The sequence below is a fragment of the Lissotriton helveticus genome, chromosome 8, assembly GCF_964261635.1.
Source record: "Lissotriton helveticus chromosome 8, aLisHel1.1, whole genome shotgun sequence".
Classification (NCBI taxonomy): domain Eukaryota; kingdom Metazoa; phylum Chordata; class Amphibia; order Caudata; family Salamandridae; genus Lissotriton; species Lissotriton helveticus.
In genome coordinates, this window is record NC_136069.1 from 1,485,041,001 (window position 1) to 1,485,064,066 (window position 23,066).

The following is a 23,066-nucleotide window of genomic DNA, read 5'->3' on the forward strand; positions in this document are numbered from 1 at the left end:
TCGCAATTGGGAAACCAGACCAATCTGTTGGCCCTTTAATGAGTCCTGGGCCTCAGTTGGCCACCCAGGCGAATAGCAGCCTGTAGAGCTCTGGCGGCCGCGTGCATACTGTGGTGCTTAGGGACCTCCCGGGAGAGCTCTAACTGCAGGTCTGTAAGGGCTCGCGGTCATGCCATGCATGGGCCATCGACTGTGGCAGAAGGGGGAAAACTAGCTTCCCTGGCAACGCCATCATGAACTTTGGCACAGCAGGCTTGAGGCGCTCCTGTGCTCTGACTAGAGGCCTTGTAGTGCAGTGCGGAAGTACACATGCCCGAAGACCAAACCCTCCTGCGATGGCAACGTGAGCCAGGGGAGAGCAGCTGCATATAGTGAGCTGGCCTGGAGGCCCTTGTGGACGGCCACATACATGCCTTGGAGGCCCCAGCAATTGGTGGTGCGTGCAGGGAAAAGAGTGTGAGCTGCTTCACTCCAACACTGAATTTACATGAAAGGTCTGCCTCAGCAGTACTACAGAGCGCTCGATGAATGCGGCCCTTGCCTTATTCTGAACACTGCTGACTGCCCCTATCCTGGAGACCTCCTGTCAGCAGGTACTGGCTGATGCTGTGTGAGTGCAGGGACTCAAAATTTAAATCCTATAGCCTGGTGGGGATTGATTCTTCTGTGAATGAATTGCCCTCATGGCCTAGGCTTGAGGCATGGATCTGTGCTGTGGGGCTTCCATTTTGCCCCTGGACTGCCTATGGTGACCCGGACTGACCTTCTGACACTGCAACAGGAGGAGACAGGCAAGACTGGCTTGCCCTCAGGTGCAGGTGCTTACCCCCGGGTGCAGGTGCTTACCCCCAAATGGACACTTTGCCTAAGTGCAACTGGTTAGCTGGCCCGACTATACCGGTTGTGCTGGGGGTGACATCAGAAACATAGGTGACTGTAGCAGGGAGGCGGGAAGGGATACGGACACTACCCCCTTGAAAGACTGGTGGTCCACTGATATACTCCCCACCTCTCTCTCGCCGTCTCAGGACCCCTGGGAATCAGAGACCGACGCATGGTGGAATCAACCAGCTGAGAGAGGTGAGGAGTGTTGCCTTTACGGGACCGGCTGTACGGAAGAAGTCCCGTCCCCTTTGAACGCGCTACCATGGCAATTTGACAGCCTCGAGGAAACAGTCACGCCCCCCTATGACGCACGGCCAAGAGGATTGGCCAAAAGGCAGGAAGAGGAAAGAGCGGTGTGTCTAGGCACCTCGGAGGAGAAGAGAGGAGAGCGAGTTACGAGTGAGGAAGATGGAGCAAGTCGGAGTACGGAGATCGTGGAGAAGCCTGTGCCAGGAGGCCAACGATACCGCGCAGCACCCAGCCACACTCACGGAGGAGTGTGGGTCAACCAGGTGCGTCACCGTGTGTCAGGCTGGTTGGGGAGGCGGGGCGACGACGTGTAAAAAGTGTAAATAGAGTTCTCAATCTACCTTCCCGTCTTTTCCCTAACCCCCCCCCCCTTACCTCCATTCCTCACTACATACCCTTCACCGGTAGTGCACGTACAGTCCGTCTTGTACAGTATCACTTGGTAGAAGTGTGAACGTTCACCGGTGTCCTCACTCCCCCTGGTTACTCCTGGGAAACGTGTTCAGCTGAACACCACGCTAAGAGTCTTCTCTTTCCTCTGCATGTGGTGCTGGAGCACTTCCAGAGAAGAAGATCGGGCCGCCGCAGAGAAAGAACAGAGACGGACGAGCCCCCGAAGGTCCCGCAACCTAGCCGACAGCTTGGATCCTGCCTCCCTAGCCAGGGAGATACTAACACAGAGAAAAAAAAAGACATTTATCAGAATAAAACCCCAGTTTAAACGCTCTGGTCTCAGTGTCCCTCCTTCGGAACCGCCACAGTGACTCAGTCTGGTGAGTGCTGTCTATTGGAGGCCACTGAGGGAGAAGTATGTCAGAGAATGGACTCTCTGGATACCTGGGTATTTGGAGGGGCTAGTAGGTGCTTTAGCGCTACAGAACTTGGTTTGATCGAAGGAGCCTCTGTCACAGCAGTGCGCCTTTTAGTGGAGGAACGCTCATAAAAGACACAGGTGGGTGCATTTGCTCAGTTGACCCGATCACAGATCTGTGGATTGATTCTTTTGATACTCACTTACTAGGACCTAGAGACGCTGCCCTCTCCCCGTTCACCTATTGTCGCTTCTGGGGGTCTCCGCTTGTTGGTGGAGTTCCGGCAGTGAAGGGTATAGAACAGCTGCTTTGCGCTGGGAAAGGACAGACCTCAGAGTCAGGCGCAGGGTGATACCATCATGCAGTATAACATTCCGCCGCAGGTCACACATAGAATCACCACACAAGGGCCTCTAGAGCATCAGGAGGAACCATTGCCTGCTGCCCTCTTAGAGGCCATTCAGGGGTCCAGGTTAGCCCTAGAGGGTCAAATTGGAGGTGCCTCCGTTGAGGTGAATCTCCTAAATGCGGACTTGCACAAGGTTGCAGATAAAGTGGACACTGTGGAATCGAACATCACATCCCTCCAGACGGAAGTGCGGCAACTCAAAAAGCAGATAGAATGACTGACCGCTGTCACTGGCACTCTCGAAGATCGTATGGAGGATGTGGAGGGGAGGTCGAGAAGGAAAAACATAAGCCTGCTTGGTTTCCCTGAGTGTGTGGAGGTGCATTCAGCGGAGTGGTTACTGGAACAGTGGGTGAGGGCTGCCCTGCACCCCACGGGACTCCCAGACACTTTTGTAATCAAACATGCTCACAGAGCCCTGGCCCCAGTTCCTCCTCTAGGTGTGCCCCAAAGGACACTGATTGTCCGCTTGCTCAATTATCGCGACAGAGATGTTTTCCTGCGAGAGGCTAGGGAGACCCCAACACCACAGTTTGAGGGAAGGAACATTGCAATTTATCCTGACTACATCCAAAAAGTGCAGGAGCGCCGTAAAAGATTCCAGGAAGTTAATAAATGGCTCCGCACTATGGGGCTCTGGTACATGCTAATTTATCCTGCCAAGTTGCGAGTCAGAGTCATGAATGTAACACTCGTTTGAACACCCGGAGGATGTTTGGTCATGATTGAATATGGAAGGTGCGCCCCGGGGGCATCCCCTGGGCGAAGTTGAGCCATTCCATGTAGGTGGAAGGAGGCAGGGACACAGGTGACATCAAACTAGGACTGCTTCACGCTGTTGAGATCAGTGAGGCCGTGTAGTAAAGCGAGATTATTGCACCGCGGATTCGGAGGCTCCAGAGTGGCTGGGGGAGGTGGATCTCGTAAGGGTACTCCCTCTAAGGACGATGAGTACTTGGACCCTCTGATGAACGCTGGAGATATTGTTCCTGATACTGGTACCTGATGAAAGGGGTTTCCTTTAAGAGTGAACTTCCATTGGAGTGTATCTAATGATGGAGGGGCGGGGGTGACTGCAGTGCGGAAAGCAGAGTGGATTGCCACTTTCTTGTTACTGATTTAACGGACTGCGGTATGTCTGGGGATGGAGGGTTGAGAACGGTTGACTGTGTATTATTGGGCCTTATACTTCTCTATTATGGGAGTGTCGTCCTAGAGTGGAGGATGGTGGGTTTGATTGTGGGACCTAGGGATTTTCCATCGTAACTGTGTGTGTATGAGGATAGTCATGATTGAGAGCTCTGAAGGAAAACCCATTCTATCCTCTGATCTGTGTGTTTGGGGGTCTGTCCTTGTTGAGTATGGGGTGTAGAGTACTGAAGTAGGTGTACGATAGGGGAGTGATGGTGCACATACTGGCACATCGATTTCTATGGGCATGTATGTGGCTCTTGCTTAATGCTACTTGTCCAGGGTGGGTGGGTTTGGGAACATTTCTGGGTTCCTAGTTGTACAGGTGTTCGGAGTTAATTGCCATTCTCACATAGGGGGTGTGTGGTCGGAGCACACAGTGTTTGATGTAGATGGCTGTCCCAATCAAGTATAAGCTCCTTTCTTGGAATGTGCAGGGTTTGGGGTCCTATAAGAAACAATATAGTGTTGTCCCCCCTTAAGCGACATGGTGTTAGCATAGCCTAAATCCATGAAACCCACCTCACTGAGGCTTTGAAAATTGCAAGGAAATGGAGAGGGGCAGGTCTATTACACTAACTACTCATCTTTCACACAGAGGGTTCTGATCTGGATTGCCCCTGGGGTACCATTTGTATTGATTTATATGGAGGCAATGTCGAGGGGTGGTATATATTATTGCAGGTTGGATGGTGTGGATGTGACCTTTGTGAACACTTATGGCCACAATGTGGATGATGGGTCTTTCTACTCCACGGTTGGGGATGTCTTGTCCTTGACTGTTAACACTAGGTTAATATGAATGGATGACTTCAACTGCATTATAGAAATGGTGTGCTTGACCGTCACTCAACATGGACAACCGCTAAGCCCATGATGACGTTCAAGCTGAGGGTGGTTATGGAACGGTTGGGTCTGTGGGATGGATGGAGGGAGTCACACCCGACAAGTAAGAGTATACCTGTTTTTCACTGATGAATGCTACCATTGCCAGATGTGATTGTGTCTTACTGTCTTCTCTCCTTGCTCCCAAAGCGCTAGAGGTGACTCACCTGTCCCGTTATCTTTCGGAACATGTCTGTTGGAATGGGGTGGCAGCATTAGGTCACTTTGCACATGGAGGTTCTCACCGAAAATATTGCAAGACCCTGTAGGCAGGGATATGCTAGCGGGTGCACTGACTGATTACTTTAAAATTAATTGGGTCTCCACTCAAAGTCGGGCATTGGAAGGGGAAGCGATGAAAGCTGTCTAACAGGGACAATGTGTAGGGTTATCCTGTGGGGTGCACCAGGTTTTACAGGAGGAGCTCCTCCAGAAGGACGAAGCATTAGCGGAGCTACAGCAGCTCCCTCTGAACGACTTGGATGGTCGACAGAATGAGGTAGAGATTCAGTGTCAGGTTGCCTTTGTTTGAGATCGACTTGAAAGTTATACTTCGAAATCTTACAGACAGTTGCTATATAGGAAGGGAGACACCTCTGGGAGGCCCTTGTCCAGGTTATAGTATTGGTGAGAGGCCACGCACCTCCATATAGCATCTTTGGACCACACAGGGGTGGGAAGCATACAAGCATACATTGTGGTGATTTCCGGGTGCATTTGGGACCTGCCTGGGTCGACTTGGTTCTAGAAGCATTACTAACTTTGGCAAGTTAACCAATTCCACGGCTAGAGGAGGTGGCGGCACAGGAATTGGACAGAGAACTCACAGTTGAGGAGATGAGGGCAGCCCTTTCAGATGTCCTGTGGGAAAAGACACTGAGGAGCGAGGGATTCCCGGCTGAGTTCCATCATACCTTTGCACTGGACCTCAAGCAGTGATTGCCAGAGGTTTATCTCAAGGCTCGAGAGCATCGTGTCCTGCCTTCTTCTATGTGGGAGAGCTGTATATCTATAATATTGAAGCCGGGTTAGTTGCCTCTGATCCATCCACCTACTGTCCGCTTACAATGATTAATAAGACACAAAGGTACTGTGTAAGGTACTTTCCCTTAGACTGCGGCCGGTGATCACACAACTGACACGAAGATCAGTATGGTTTTATTCCAGGGCATAATACCACCATGAATTGTAGGTGATTAAATCATGTGATGTATGAGGTAAAGGGAAGGAGAGAGGAGCTGGCAGTTGTTTCCATCGACATTGCTTAGGACTTCAACACAGTGAATTGGCATTACCTGATGTCTGTGCTGGAAGCAATGGAATTTGGCGCACAGTATCGACCGTGGGTGCGTCTATTGTATACTGCGCTGATGGCAAGGGTGAAGATCGGTCGGCTGTGCTCTGACTCGTGGGTGGTGGTTAGGAGCACATGGAAGGGCTGTCCTCTCCCCTCTCAACTTTTTGCCATAGCGCTTCATCCACTGATGATCCTGATTCATCAGAAGATGTCAGACTGGGGAATCAGAGTAGGTGGGGTGACCCATTTAGTCTCTCTGTACGCAGACAATACTCTTTTACCTTTCTGCCCGCGGGAATCCTTGCCTCTGCTTCTCTGATACCTGGGTACATTTGGAGAGCTCATAGGTCTCTGAATTAATCAGGGCAAGTCATTGCTTTTATCCCTGAGCTCATTGGCAACCAGGGACTGTGACATCTTGCCATCTCTGCCTCTGAGATGGGAAACAGCAATTTTGTTACTTGGGGGTCATGGTGGTGCACACCGCCCGGCATCAACAATGCTGCAATATTGACAGAGTAGTGGATGATCTTGATGCCTCAATTCGATTTTAGAATACCCTCCTGTTGTGTCTAATGGGACGGGTAGAATTGGAAAAGAAAAGAACGGTCGCACTCCTTGGTAAATCCTGCAGTATTCTGGTATATCAAAAGTATGTTGGTGCTATTTGAGTACTTCCTTCTGGGTGGAGGAAGTTAAAATTGTTCACTGTTGCGTTGTCCAACTGGGAATAACGCCCCCAAATGTACACAGAAAAAGTTTCCTTAGATGATTGTTGTTTTTTAGAATAAAGTTTTATTGAAATTTCTTTCAAAAATCATTGGCATTCTCTAGCTGTTGTTTTCACATCTGTTTTACACGTTATCATTATACACGTTTTGACATAGCCCAATGCATTTCGGGCAGTTCGCCCTTCATCATGGGCATTTTCACACTTCCAAAAGGAAGCAGGTTGAGATGTCAACGGTGTAAAAACGGGATTGAATCGTGCTCCTCGGTTTCCTTACTGTGGTCGCGTGTTGGCTCGCAGTTCACAATATAAAGTGGTATCCGGGTTCGTTCAGTTTAGACGCGCGGCTTCGGTCGGGTGGGTGTAGCTGAAACCTGGAAGCTACACCCACCGGACCGAAGCTGCGATTGGGATGACCCGCTAAATACATTTCTGGGAAGAAGGGGGGTTTGCAGGAGATGTCTACTGAGGATGAGGAATTGACACATACGTTGCTGATGATTTTACTCCGACAGCACCATGAGAGGAGAGGTTTGGGATGTGATAATTAAGTTTCTCTTTTCTATTTCTGTGAGACTTGACCGACAAACACTTCACGACACGTCAAATGTTGGGGGATGACAGAAGTTATGGGTTATGTTTTCAAAAAGTTATACAAGCTACCTACATTCCAGGCTTGTAAATTGCTAGTTCACTCACATTACCATCTGCACTGAACTTCTCGTTCAAAGTATTAATAATATTAAAATGTAACTCCTTGCCATGAAATATTTTTCTGAGATGTTTGAGAAGGGCTATGCTAGCTTATTTCACATTTTCCAGGCCTAAAGCTATCCTTTCAATGTCCTTCATGAAGGGCTGCAGGGCACAGCCCTTCATGACTCCCATCACGGTCATGGGGAATGATTTTACATAACCCTAGGATTTTCAACTTTGCCACCCCTCAGACCTCAGTGCCATAAAGCCACTTAATTTGAAAACTTCCATTGAGTGTGGCTAATTAATGTCCTACCTTCTTTTCTCCCTTCTACCTACTTGGCACTGCACTTAACTTTTCTAAATCTCACAATCTTTCGGTCAGGTTCAGCTTTGTCCAGAAATTCCAGTGACTTAGTTGCCCCTCACATTAGGTCCTCGGCTGTGAGGTCTAACTGAAGTGCATCTGCCCCAACACCTTCTACGGTTACACACTGGGGCATACAAGTCCCTGCACTCACAAACTTGGTCATCAAAGTCAGCTGGAGTACAGTAGAGAACAGGGAAGTCAAATATGCCCTCTCCTGAAAGCCTCTGGTGTCTTCAGATGATTTAGATGCCTGTAGGTCTAGCATAACCATTCTGTTATGGCTAACCCACAATTAACAGAAAACTGGAGAATTTTTAAAGGTGAGTTTTCCCAGAGTCTTTGGTCCCCATTTTCTACAAAACAGGTTATCTTTTCCCAAGATTGCCTGATATGTGTGTTTTTAGCCCCTGGGCATTGAACATAAAGTGAAGCAAAACTTGAATGCGGCCACAAGTTTAGTTTCACTGGTGGCCAGTGAGGAATATATATCCATTTGGTAATTAGCCTTAAAGTGACCTGATTAAAATAAGAAGTAGAACAAAATAGGAATGGATTGGTTGATATTCTAGTTGTTTCTTGGAGAGACTCAATGCATTGCATGTGGGATATTCTAGATTTAGATACATACCTAAAGACAACTGGTTTGCGTGTTTGCTTGTATTTTTATTTCGGGACAATTTCAATCCAATTAGTGTTAAGTAAACAGATGGAGTTTTGCCTATCTCATGATTCTCAGTTGAGGAGGAGAAGAGGGAAGGACTCATCTGGCATTCCTGTGAAACCTCTTCAAAGTTGGAGGATTTTCTGGTAGACTTAAAACTACAATCCCCAATGTAGATATAAAACAACTATCGATCACCTTAACAAGAAGAGGCGCATCTGCAGCACTGCCCTCAAAGAAGAAATCCAAAGTAAGGGGCTCACAAAGAAATTGAAGTTTCTGAGGCATAACCTAAGAAAACTGGAAGCTTAAACACAAAAGTACCGAACTCAAAGTTTGTTTGTTAAGTAAATACAACTAAAGAGATGGCCCTGCGGCAACAAAGCACCATGCTATTGTGCACTTATCGCAGCATGCACGTGAACTTCGATTGCACTCTTTTCTTTCCCAGTTAGATGGAGAACACTTATTTTGTCCCCTTTGACTATAGCTTGCAGCCCATTTGCTAAAGAAAGGCAGATATCTGATGTCCGCTCTTGCATTAGGTCCTGGAGAAAGAGAAGCATGTCCTCAGAACTGATGTAGTTGTCAGATTATTTTTTTTAAAGTGACTGACGCAAATCGGCATCTCACTTTCATTATCTTACATGGTTCTTGTGATAATTATCACGGTGCCGTGTTCTAATCTTCAAAACTAGACAACCTGTTTCTCTTGCTGACAGCACAGAATCTGAGAAGCCAATAATAAAAGCTGTCTCACCGTAAAAGCTTTTCTGCATCATGATATCCAATGGGATGAACTGGGATGCTTGGAAGGCCCGCGCCCTCATCAGCTCTATAGCGAAAGGTGTACTCTGTAAGAGGTATGAAAGCATTATAAAGTTACAAAGTAATATTTACAAGCATTGGAGAATGTATGATATGTTTTCTAAAGCAAACTAGGTCCATAATTTAGAGTTTTATACACTTACAAATATTAGCGTCTATATCAAATATATAACACATGTCAAACTCCCAGTGCACTTCACAATGAAAGAACGAGGACTTCTGAAACGTCAAGCTTGTCCTGCCACAATACATTGGTCACCTCACACTTTTCACCTACAGAATTAGCTCTTCAAACATTTTGGAAGAAGCAAAGCAGTGAGAAACTGGAATGGCCTGGATTTCAATTTAGCATTAATCTAGCCATTAAGAAAGTTTCTATTCTTTTCCTTCACATATGGACATGCACTCATGGGCAGTCATCAAGTTTTCCATTTCAAGCACAAGAACATTATGACAGACAGAAGGTAACATTTAACGGCATGAATCAAGAGAAATGCCCCATGTAATGGTTATACTGTACTACAAAGCCAACATTGTTTTTCTTGCTGCACAAGGTATGTATGTGTTTAGACTGATTCTTTTACATTTTCAAGAGACTGGTAACACAGGGGACTGACTACATCCAGCTACTGCAACAGTGGTACCGCATACAAATAAACTGGCCACTTATCCCCATTTGGGAACTTTTCTTGTTTCTGCTATTTCTATTCTGTGCCCTGTTATTCTGAGTCGTCTGAGCGTGGTTATTTTGCTGTAATGTGTGCTTGTCTTTTGTATCTGTGCTCTGTGAGCGGGCCCACATTGCTGCTTGCTTTCCCGCCGATTTCCGCTTCCACTTCCTAGCACCCCTCCCAGGACCTACTGCATGGAGGCTGCAGCAAGCTGTGCCAAAGGCGCAATTAAGGCAAGCCCGTCGGCACCCATCAGCGCCTGGACCACACATCAGCGCCAAGAACCATCATTCTTCCACCATGCACAGCTACCCTGCTGCTGACATCCAGTCACATCAACAATAGCAACTGCTGCTGCACATCTCCACGCAGCACTACAGGATCATTCTCATGCCAGCACTGCTGCTTCACCTGCAAGACCAAAGCAACCAACAATGCCAGAGACACTGCAAACATGTCTGCGTCCAACATGCCAACCAAGAAAGTCACAGTACAACTCCAGTGCATTCTACTCAACGCACAATCGCTCGGCTAATACGCCACAGAGATAAGGGACACGATCTCACCCCTCACCCCAGATGTCATCTTCCTCACAGAGATCTGGCTGAACCCCGCCTCTGCGCCAGACAGCAGCTTCGCCACCCCCAAAGGTTACAAGATAACACACTAGGATGATACCAACAAATACGGAGGTGGAATTGCCATCATCTACAAGGACACATTCTGCTGCACGACCTCCTCAAACTACTCGACCCGATAATGGAGCATCTCAACTTCCAACTCCACACAGATGGAAAAAGCAAGGTCAGAGACACCCTCGCCTACAGACCAGAGCCAGCTTCTTCAACACCATCCCTGACCTCATCACCCCGATCGGCATCGAGTCTGAGCACTACATCTTCCTATGAAATCTCAACTTCCACCTCAATGACCCCAGGGATACCAACACAACTGACCTCCTGGAAAGCATGAGCAACATCGGCCTCAAGTAACTTGTTACCGACCCTACCAACATTACAGGACATGCCCAGCGACAGCCACGTCTCACAATTCACCGGGACCAACCACTTCAGCATCCGCTTTACAATCCCAGGACCTACCAACACTGGCACCATTCCCCCAAAATCATGCACTGCAACTGGAAAAAAAGATATATGAAGACCAGTGGAACAACGCTCTAAACTCCCACCTCCCAGACACAACATCCAACCCGGACAAGGCTGCAAATAACTTTTCCCAGTGAATCAAAGAATGCACCGACACAATCACCCACGCCAAGCCAGACAAATCCGAAGGACATGACAAGAACTCATTCATCTTTGAAAACATCAAACCCAAACCCCCGCTGCCAACAGCATCAGTCTAACTACACCCATGAACACAAACACTGAACACCTGCTCACCCATGGGGACACTCCCACAACTTAAGCCTCAATCTCTATCATGAACTCCGTGCATTCGGAAGCACCCACAGGCCCCTGTCCCCTCCACGTTTTAAACCTTGGAAGCAAGACGATTGGCGTTGAGTTTAAGAAAGTCCTGAAAACATCCATCCCCTCGGCTGCTTCCCTGAGCACTGGAAACACTCTGAAGTGAGGCCCCTCTGAAGAAACCATTTGCTGACCCAACAGAACCGAAGAACTACCGGCCATTCTCCCTGCTACCATTTCCAGCTCGGATTGCAGCCACCAACAACATCAGGGCCCTCCTGGATCAGGGCAAAAAACGCACCCCTCATCCTCCTGGACCTGCCATCCACCTTCGACACCGTCTTCCATCACATCTTGATCAACAAACTACACCACATTGGAATCCAAGGAGACCTGCTCAAATGTATCACCTCATGCCTCACCTGAAGAACCCAGAGAATCTGTGCCCCTTCATTCACTTTAGAACCCAAGAATACAATCAGTGATGTCCTCCAAGGTCCATGTCTCAGCCCCATCCTCTTCAACACATGCATGACCCCTTTTTCCTTCAGCATTAGATTGCACAGAATCAACATAATCGTGTACGCCGATGACACCCAGCTCATCCTCGCACTGTCAGAAGACTCCTCCACAACCAGAGCCAGCTTCTACAGATGTGTGATGAACGTTGACGACTGGATGAAGGACAACTGCCTCAAGCGCAACACTGACAAGACAGAAGTCCTCATATATGGGAACATCTCGCCATGGAATGACGCATAGTGGCCTTCTAAACTCGGCCCATCCCACGCCCGACAGACCAGGCCCACAATGTCAGCATCATCTCGGACAGCAAGCTATCTATGAAGAAACAAGTAAATGCAGTCTCATCCACCTGTTTCCACACTTTATACATCCTGTGCGAAATATTCGTGTGGCTCCCAGTCGACACCAGGACTGTCACGTAGGCCCTCGTCAACAGCAGGCTGGATTACGGAAACACACTCTACGCGGGATTCACCGAACACCTCTTGAAGAGACAACACACAATACAAACCTCAGCGGCAAGACTCATCCTCGACCTCCCTAGACAGACACAAACCACACCCCACCTCAAGAAGCTACACTGTCACCTGATCCAGAAGCGATGCCAGTTCAAGATGTTGACCCATGCATACAAAGTCCTGCATAACAAAGGACTAGCATACATCAACAAAAGCATGACCTTCCACCAACAAACCAGACACCTGAGATCCGCCTCCCTCTTCTGTACAGATACCCCCCCGGATCCATGAGACAAGGGGAGGACGCTCCTAACACATGGAAGCCAAAGCTTGGAACGACCTTTTTTGGCACTGCAGGACCACCCCATCGCTTCGGCAATTCAGGAAAGGACTCAAGACCTGGCTGTTTGAATGAACATATAATCACAAAGCAGATAGCAACTCTATCTCGTTGAGACCCTCACAGGTGATTTGCTGTGCTTCTAAATCCTTGATTGATGTTTACAGTGATGTAGGAGTATGTGGAAACTGAGACTTTCAGCCTTACCTTTCGCTGGATACCCTGGAGTAAGAGGGTCTCCTGCTCCATTCAGGTTTAAAACATTCCCACGCTGAGCACCGCCTCCAGGAAGGTTCCAGCCATTTGGGTAGGGCTCAACCCCTGGAGCACAGTAATCCGCCGGGTCAGAGTAAAGAATGATTCCTGTAGCTCTAGCGTTCATTGCATTCTTCACCTGCAACAGCAGACCAAAGTACATAGGTTGAAAATCTCTCTGAAAGAACATTGTTGTATGCTGGAGTTTGCCCTTATTCTATCGCTGAACAAAATCCACCCAACACAAGACTAGGATTTACTAAAACATGCCCTAAAAGTCTAATTTGAGTTTTGTTTTACACATTTTCTTCTCGTACAAACATTCACAGTGCGATCGTTCATTTCATTTTCATGTCTGAAGTTTCCATTCCAGCAACTACATCCAGAATGCATCACAGTTTCTTTCCTCCAAACCTTAAAGCATAGCCAACTGTTTCAATAGTAAACATCCTTTCTACTTCTGATCCAGTTTGTTCGGTGGTGACTCCTCCGCATTGGCGTGAATGTTTTTATTATTATTAACACATCCCCACCACCCCCTCAACACGTGCTCTCTCCCCTACACTCCCCCCACTCGCCCCACAACCGTTTGTTAGTGGCGGCCGCCACTGAGTTTGTTGCTGTCTTTCAGTTTAGTCACACTGGCTCTTCTCTACACTCTGTACCAAACAGTATGCATTGGCCTTAACTGATACCACAATAAAACAGGAGCATTGAAGATGCACATGCATGATTAAACTTGACGTATCTGTGGTTCAAATAAACAAGTACACTTACAACTATTTACTCTGTGGCTAAAAACGTAACTATTGGATAACTATATTTCATGATGTATTCCTTTTCCATAGGAACGGGCATCAATTGTCCATGCATGGCTTGGAGTTTAGAGGAAGTATGTGCCACCATTGTAATCATGAGCAATTGGTAATGCAATCATCTTTTTTATGTACTTCTTTGTCATTCAGAATAATTGTAAAGATATCAGGGTAAAATAAATGGGCAAAGACTCATGAAAGTCTTGTGCCCAATTTATGCCTGCATTAGCTAAAACCTTTTCATTTTGGTAAAATTATATGCATGATATACTTACTTACGGGGGCTTTTAGCCAACCCTCTTCTTACATTGGTCTGTTGTGTTATTCACATTTGTTTTCTGCCCACTACAGCATACAGTGCTGGGCAGTGGGTCAGTCCCCTGCAGCTATTCGCTAACTTCACTGTGAATGACTGCTTTCTGTCCTTCCAAAAGGAACATAAGAACACAAAAAGTTGTTTTCTGTAAGTTGCAAGTAGCATTACTGCAATGTGTTCTTTCTGAGGCCAAAAAGTACTTTTTCTCTTATCCAATATTTTCTTTGTTGAGGACTGGGCATTATCACCAGCAAAGTTTTGCAAAAACCTTTACATAATAGGCATGACAAAACCAAATGGCTGGTGACATATTGGCTTTTCCAATTATTGTTTATCAAAACTGTTTTGGGTAAGAACATTTAGTAGAATTGGTAATAGCTTTTAATTGTGTCTGATTAAATGTTAAAAAGAGAGGTCTTTTGTGTTTTTAATACTTCTTTTCTGAAAAGAACAAGCATTAAATTCTTTATTAGATGTAGATTATTATTTCTTCTCAATCCAGACTGTATGGGTCTTTCAAGCTGTCCAAGATTCATTCTTGTTAATGATTAAAGAATATTCTTTACAATATATGCTTAATATTGCTGATATTGGTTTTTTTTTAGGATCACCTCATTTGCAGTCTTTTAATATTAAGATTTGGGTTCTCTGCAAGATGCATCAGATACATGCAATTGATTTTAAAAAAAGAAGCGCTTTGTGGACTTCAGTTGTTTAGACTTACTGGACATCTGTTGCCACAATTTGATTGTTTCAAAATAAAAGGTCCAAATTGAAAGAGACCATTTTGTGTATTCATAGTTATACTGGGACACAGGGTTCCTTTTTTAACAACCTTTCATTGCAGGACCCGCCATCAATTCAATATTTTGTATTTCATGGACTTTCTTACTCTCCAGTCATATGTGGATATCTTTGACTGTACCAGATGAACCTGCTCTTCCATACATTTCAGAGAATTTGGAAGTGGTTGGAATATTAGTAATAAGTGTGGGCCACTCTAACATCTGAGGTTTTCCTTCATTTACTTGTCATCCCTGATGTGTACCAAATGGTGTTGATCAGACAGTAAACCTCAATAGCTTTGGTCTCCCAGATATTGGCCAATAGGCTCTCCGCCACTCCTCTCTGTGGGTGGCAGTTGAAGGTGGGCAAGAAAGACCAGGTGGAAAGGTGCTGTATTTTCACCTTCACTTTATACCTTATATGATGCTGTGTGCTACAGGTTTCAGGAGATATAGGACTATGTGAAATCTAATGTTATCACCGACTTTTAACTAGTGCTTCCTAATTTAAATTTCAGATGCCAGGAGGCTGTAGTTTCTTTCACCAGTGAGTTTCACTATTTGAGCTTGAACACAGTCAACCTGTGGCAGTAGTACATTCAACAAGAAACTACATCATATTCACAGTGTATCTTTACCATAATCATGATAGGATTTGTTCTAGTAGGTGTATATAATCAATGTCAATGTTCAAACATGAAAAGAGATCAGTGTATTATGGAATACTCTATTACAATAAAAGAAGGCTCTGTGGTCAGTTTGAGACTTTTTTCATATTAAGGATATAGTATGAATCAGGTAAGAATGTTTTATAAAATACGTTCAATTGGACTTAGAAGAGGAATAACTTGTATATGGGTAATGTATTACTTTGTTTCCTCTGAAAATTTTTCCGTATCTTGCAATGACAATCTTTCCAGTACAGTTGATCCCAATGTCCCGCTCAAGTTGGAAAAAGTCTTCTATTCGGGCGTAGTTCACATACACTAGATCACCCTAGGAAAATAAAACAGTGAAGGTTGAACTGTTAAGATACAATACTGAGGGGGAACAACAGTGAGGATGCATCAATGAAAATATAACAATGATAATAAAAGATCAACTAGAAAGCAGTCTGGCTACAACGCAGAGGATACAATACCGAAAATACAAAAGTGAGGAAACAAGAGTGATGATATCTGAATATATGAATAAAGATGCTAAAGTGAGTGTGTAGAGTTCTGGATGATTACACCATGATAAGGCATTCAGCAGATAACTTTTTAAGAACAATGTTGGAAAATAATAGCTTCATACAGTACTTAATGGTTGTTCGTCAGTCTACAGTTCATTGTTTCTCTTGATGTCCTTCCTAACATTACACTCCAAACCCCATTTGCTGTGTCTGTGTGCCACCATCATATTCGCAATAGCCTATAATTGGGTATTGTCACAAAGAATTGGGAAAACAGCACAGACTGCACTGGCACTGAGCAGTATCTTGGGGGCTCATGGCAATTGTTAGAAACGGGGGTCTCTCGTTGGCAATGGTTTGCATCTTTGTCCAAGTAGGGAGATACACTTCTAAAATAACCCCTGCTCTCTCCCTTGGTAGCTTGGCACGAACTTATCGCAGAGGCAATGTGTAAAGCATTTGTGCACACATACAGTAATACAGTGAAAACACCACAAATAGACACCACACCAGTTTAGAAAAATAAGTAATCTTTATCTAAACCAAACAAGACCAAAATGACTTTTAAAAGGTAAAAAAAGTTCTGTCCACAGCAAACTATAGATGCGACATTTTCAACACAAAGTACCTATCATAAACAGACGTGCAGGGAAGGTGATGCGTCAGTTCATTGCTCCAGGGGATGTGATGCGTCGGTTCCTTACTGCCACACAGGGGAGGTGATGCATCAGTTCCTTACCGAAGAGGAGGTGATGCATCGGTTTCTTACTGCAGCCCCAGCGTTATTGTATACTTGGCGCACTGGTGCAATGCATGGGGATTTGGAGATGCATCAGATCGCGATGCGGCGGCAATGGCGCTGTGTTGATCTCCCCAGCCGCGGTCCCATGATGCATCAGTTCTTGCAGTCGAACAGCAGGGCCTTTGTCGGAGTTGGTGTGGTGATCTTGAACTTTGGAGATTGGTGCACGAGACTCAGCGTGCAGTGATTTATCGAGCTGCGGGAAGAGGTCGCGTCGTTTTTTTCAGTGGTAGGTGATGCATGGGAATTCTTCCCGCACAGAGGTGTTGCATCGGAAACGGGTGCAGATGTGTCACATTTCTCTAGTTGCCTCACTTTTTCCTTGCTCCCAGCAGCAGGAACAACCTCTAGAGGCCCAACACAGGAACTGGCACCTCTTGGCAGGTCAGAACTCCCAGCAAGGAAGTTCCAGGAGCTGGTGGTGAAGTCTTTGTGTTCCTGGGACTTCAGAACAGGAGGCAAGCTCTACTTCAAGCCCTTGGATACCCTCTTCAAGCAGGATGCCCAGTACACAGCAAAGTCTTGGTCCTCTCCGTGGAAGAAACGTCCACTGCATCCCAACCCCAGACAGCACACAGCAGTACTTCTCCTTCAGCTTTCCAAGCTCTTCTCCTTGGCAGAGGTTCCGTTGAGTTCAGAAGTATTCTAAAGTTCTGGGGTCTGGGCCCCAATATTTTTGTTCAATGTCTCTTTGTTCTCTTGTGGCACAGAGGCTCTGTGCTCAGTCAAAACCAGTTCTATCCTCTATGGTCCAGCTTCCCGGCAGGAGGTGGAGACAGCATTGTGGAAGGCAGACCAACCTCATTCGGGTGCAAGGAAATCTCCTCCCTCTACTCTAAATGCAGCCCAGGTCTATTATGCACAGCCTTGAATCATCCAGGAAAGGCAGGGCACACCCCACCTCCCAGGAGCTGTCTACAGTGAATGCACATAACCGGCCTCTGTAACTCTAAAGCCAGACAGTCAATCCACAAACCAGCAGAGGCACACAGGATGGCTAAGCAAGAGAATACCTACTTTCTAAAAGTGGTATTTTCAAACAGACAGTATAAAAATCATCTTTATAAAAGATGCATTGTTATATTCTTAGTTCAGGCATACTAAACGCCATCTTTCTACCTTGTACCAAGGGGTAATCATGCTTATAGAATGTTATAAATAAAGTCCCATTCTATCCTCTGGGACAGATAGCCTTTCAAGTGTGAAAAACAAAATACACTATATTTCACTATCAGGACATGTTCCACACATCAGTACATGTCCTACGAGTGCGATCAGCAGGTCCGGGTGTTGTGTGGCGTTTTAAGAATTTTCCCGATTCATGCCCTTATATAGGTACAATTCACATTGCCCTTATATAGGCATTGAAATCAAGCCCTTATTTAGACATAGCCTATGCTGCCCAAATACAGGCATGGCTACTTCCACCCGTACCAGACATCACAACGATTTCTTGGAAAACCAGCTTAAGCAGTTAGGGAACTTCCCCTTGCTTGAATATTGATTTGTCCAAGAACTCAAGTTACTTTACAAAGAACAACTATTCCCTAGGGGTTCTTTCCCGACGTTCATATGCCCGACTTTACGTCAAAATATGGCATTTCTAAACACCTTGAAGGTATAAATATACCTTCACTTGCTATAGCACGATACGGTGGTTCGGAGCAGTTTGGAGACCTACTTGCCCGACGCAGCTCGCTACAGCAAGTGCAGAAGGAAGCCGACTCTCCAGCTGACACACATTGGGGTAGGCGTATTTTAGAAGCACCAGTTGAGTATTTTTTTCAATGTTATTTATGTATGTATTTTTTATGGCTTAGAAACCATACAATGCTCTTACAGTATTATTTCATATTACTGATTACGCTGTACGCATTATACTTTGCAGTCTGCATAACAATTGTAGCAGTTCACTTCTCTTGTATAAGAAAGAAGACTGTTCAATAAACCTTTTTATTGAAAACGCCTGTTTCACTATTTCTCTCCAACTCTGTTAAAACAAAGCATACACGATTGACTGAGTGAAATACAGATCTATTGTTTCCGCGACTCAGAGATATATTCTTATTATTGGGAAACAAAGTTGTCATGTTTATGCAGTTGTCAGAAACGAATCCCTTCTTGTGTATTCGAGAAAGTTTCTAGTGACCTCTGAGTTAGCTGGCACACACACAATTAAGTTTAGTATATTCGATAGAGACCTAGTTGACCTCAGTCCTACATCTAATCTATAGGATATATTATTCCAATGCACAGAGCCTATTGGGAATATAGGAACTAAACTACATGGCACCCAACGTTTGGTATGGCACTAATTTAACGCTAGATACTAAAGTAACTCAGTCGTGCTTTTCTCAGAGACCCCTTTCTTCCCGTAAAATACTCCAATAGACGTCGGAGTGGGTAAAAGGATAATATCCACCATAGTTGAGCAGGACGAAAAATTCTATGCATTAGTTTTGGTTTTTCAACATTGAAGGATACAGTGTTCCAAAATATTGTGCACCTTATCTTTGTTTTCTTGAAACTTGCTGTGCAACTTTCATTAAATAATGTCGATTAACGGCGACAACACCGCAACCGGTGGAGCTACAGGCGACAACGCCATACAAGCTTTAAACTTTACAGGTCTTCAAGAGACCAACGAGGATGCTATAAGCATTCCAGAAACTTTAAGGAAAGCCATCACTATAAAACGTATAAGAAATGGCCTATCAGCAAGAGGTGATAGGTTAGTTTTTGTGATAGAGGCACATAAATATCATCAGAAAGAGGTATTCTATTCATGGATAGTCTTCCCTGAAGCAAATCCAGTAACAAAAGTGCTTCACTTCTACAAAGAAGATAAACCACCAGAGGAATACATTCCCTTCAAGGATATTGAAATTCCACTAACATACCAAGAGCATGTGCTCTGGTTTAAGGGCGCCCTAAAACATATACATCACATTACCAGGCTGGGTCCACTAGGTAGACCAGGTGCAACATGGCTAGCTTTAGCCAACTACACACCTGACCCTGACATTGAAGCAATGTCGGATGATGAATTACTAAGTAATATACAAAGATTAGTAGAATAACACAGTTAAAGGTCTTTAATAAAAACACTCCTACTCCTCCTAAAAAGAAGTGGGAGGACACTAAACGAACTTCTAAAGAGAAACGTTCTCAATCAAGAGGTAGGTCTCCTCAAAAGGAGCCCTCTGAAAGGAGGTATAACCTCAGGAATAGTTCTAATTTTGAGAAAACCTGATAGATATCAAGATACTGATACACGTTCCTCTCGTACCTTTCAGACTTCGTCACAGAAATCCAAAAGAAGAGGACGGTCAGAACAAAAGGAAGACGACGTGAAGTCCAAAGACGATCAACACGTTCAGTAAAATAAGAAAACTTAATTCACCAAAAAGAAGGTAGCAGATCTAAAAATCAGACATGCCGAGGATCTTGAGGACACAACTCAAGAACGGGGAATGGGCTCAAACGAGGTTGGACAGAGCAGCAGAATTCACCATAGCTTGCAACAACTTGAAGGATCATATGGAGACAGTGGACTTGAATGAGTACATCCAAGTTGAAACTGCAGATACCCGGGTTAGTGTCCCACATAAGTTATATCAAGTAACACTCCGGATGGAGGGGGACATAGCCAGAAAAATAAGAGCACTCTTTTGGGAGAGGCTCTCTCAGGGTTATGACATTCTTCTAGCTGAACAAGACTCGGCACCTGAATTTGTCAGGAAGTGCCCACATGGCGAAGAAATCATTATGCCAGCTTTCTCCAAACACATTCCAATTCATTTAAAATATACCTATCCCAGGAAATGGGCAGTAGCCCAGGCTCCTGCATTATATAAAAATCATGTAGGATGGGATGAGGATTCTCCTCACAATAAAATCCAGTTAAAAAATTAACCAAATGCTCAAAGGCAGTGCCCAGTTAAGCACGAAGCTAAAAAACAGGGAGATATTAGATCAACTTGAATACCAAGGGATGATTGAAACATGCACCTCGTCCATGAACAATCCTTTGTTTCCGGTCTCCAAACCAGACAATACATATCGTCTAGTATTGGATTACAGACATTTAAACTCTTGTTGCAAAACTTTTGCAGTACAAAATGCACACAGTGCAGCATTAATGAATAACATTGTGCGTAAAAAATACAAAACCACATTAGATATTTCTAACGGTTTCTTCTGTCAAAACATTGAACCAGAAAGTAGGTACTTGACCGCTTTCTCAATTATGGGGACACAGTGTCGATTCTGTTGTCTCCCTCAGGGATTCAAGAAAAGTCCAGGGTTATTTTCAGCCAGAGTAACAGAGTTACTACAAACCTAAGATGATGAGGCATTATCATATGTCGATGACATCCATCTAACAGACGATTACTTGGATCGGCACTTGAACAGGGTGAACACCATAATATTGGGCTTCGCCTCTGAGGGGTATAAATTCAATTTCAAGACATCAAGATTTGCCCACCTCAACGTCCTTTTTCTAGGATACGAGTTATCAAGTGAAGGCAAAAGCCTGGCAGCAAACTTTCTAGAGAAATGTGCGCTGCTCCAACCTCCAAAAACACTGAAAAAAACAGTCAATTCTAGGCTTCCTTAATTTCGGAAGAACTTACATTCTAAATTCGCAGAAAGGGTTAAACCTCTCTACGAATTAATCAAACCTGATTTCAAAACAGTTAATTGGACACAAAAACACACAGAAATGTTGTGTTCATTGTAAACAGACATGTTAGCAACAAAATATTTACAAACTAGCGTAAACGTATGCAACTTAGTGATCCGAATCATTCCAGGACAATGCGGATTCACATACTTTACCTTTAATGAAGGAGAAAAAGTACCAATAGCTTACAAATCACATTTGTACACACAAGCAGAAATGAAATTCACTTCAACAGAAAAAATTCTGACAGCGGTTAAAACTGCAGTAGCAAAAGAGAGAGCCCTCACACAGGGTAAGCGCATTACGGTCGTTACACCTGTACCAGCCTTAGAGGCAGTGACAAAAGCGAGCATTCCGAATGCTAAAGCTTTACATCCAAAATGGATACAATGGATTAATTATCTTGCTGCAACAGACGTTGAATACATTTTTGACCCTCATTTGAAAACACAAGCATTTCTACAATATGAACAAGAATGTCCTCTGCCTACTGAGATTCTGCCTCTAGAGCAGTATGAATGTATAATTTATATTGACAGATCAGCCCAACCCACTACGGGGTGTAAACAAGCTTATAGTGCTGCGTGCGCGATCGTTAAAGGTCGCTGGCGAGATGGCAAGTTCCGACCAATGATCACTAAAACGCAATCTCTAGGAGATTGTACAGCTCAGTGAGCTGAACTACAAGCATTCAAGATGGTGCTTGATAATACTGATCGTGAATTCCCCACACTCATAGTGTGCGATTCGTATTATTGTGTTCAATCTTACAATGAATACTTGCAAAACTGGATTCAAAACGGTTACAAAGATGCAAAAGGTGGCACAGTCAAGCATAAATTGCTTTGGGAACAAGTAGTTCAGTTACGACAAGAACTACAAAAGGCTCAGGTGATACATACACTGAGTCATCAACGTGATGGTGTTCACGTTGCAGGGAATTCATTGGCTGATGAAGCAGCGAAAGGCAGCTGTGCAAACGGTATCCGTAGCTGCAATCACTCGTTCAAAAACAAAAATAGACCGCGAAATAATGCAAGCTGTCAATGCTTCAAGCAAAGACAGTGGTAAAACATTACCAAAAGACTTTCCACTCAAATACTCATACATAACTGATGCGAATAATGTTCCGTTTGCTCGAATCCCTGGAGTGGGGGATAGAGTAATTCCAAACATGGAACATAGATTAGGACTAATCTTAGCAGCACATAAAGGACTCGCCTCTGCACATGCAGGTGTTTCCGCCACAGTGTCATTATTAAAACAGCGTTACTGGTGGCCGCGCATGAGGAAACAGACCAGAAACTATGTTTTGGATTGTGAAATCTGCCAGAAGATGAAAGTGTCAACAGTGAAACATCCTGCGCAGACGCCCCTATTAATTTCAGACAAATCATTGGCTTGCGTTTACCTGGATCACTGCGGTCCCTTACAGAGGGATGGTAACTATAAATATATCATGGTCGCAGTGGATTCGTGCTCAAGGTTCATTTGGATGTGGCCTCAGCGCTCGGCTGACGCTCGTACTGTTATAAAAAGATTTGCGAGTCTTTATCGGCACATATGCAGTCGGCACGCTACATTCTGACCAGGTTCCTGCATTTAGCTCTCGAGCTTACAAGGAGGCCATGGTCAAATTAGGCGTTGCATTGCGGTACTATAGTCCATTCCATCCTGAGGGAAATTTCATAGTGGAGAGAAAAAACCGGGACATGAAGCAATCTATAACAGCTAGGGTATTAGGCTTGGGTGATGGGTGGGTCAAACATCTAATAAGTGTCCAATGTAGTCTTAA

The 23,066-nt window shown here is 44.9% G+C and overlaps 1 protein-coding gene across 3 annotated transcripts in view; it reads right to left on the minus strand.

Moving 5' to 3' along the window:
- The window catches only part of LOC144773424 (N-acetylated-alpha-linked acidic dipeptidase 2-like), a 776,499-nt gene that overhangs the window by 263,308 nt on the left and 490,125 nt on the right, over positions 1 to 23,066 (minus strand). For all 3 annotated transcript variants that reach the window (XM_078658418.1, XM_078658416.1, XM_078658417.1), the window contains exons 7-9: positions 15,479 to 15,604; positions 12,645 to 12,831; positions 8,946 to 9,039 (exon numbers count right to left, since the gene is read on the minus strand). In XM_078658418.1, the coding sequence (XP_078514544.1) occupies positions 8,946 to 9,039; positions 12,645 to 12,831; positions 15,479 to 15,604 (407 nt within the window). The remainder of the gene's footprint in view (positions 1 to 8,945; positions 9,040 to 12,644; positions 12,832 to 15,478; positions 15,605 to 23,066) is intronic.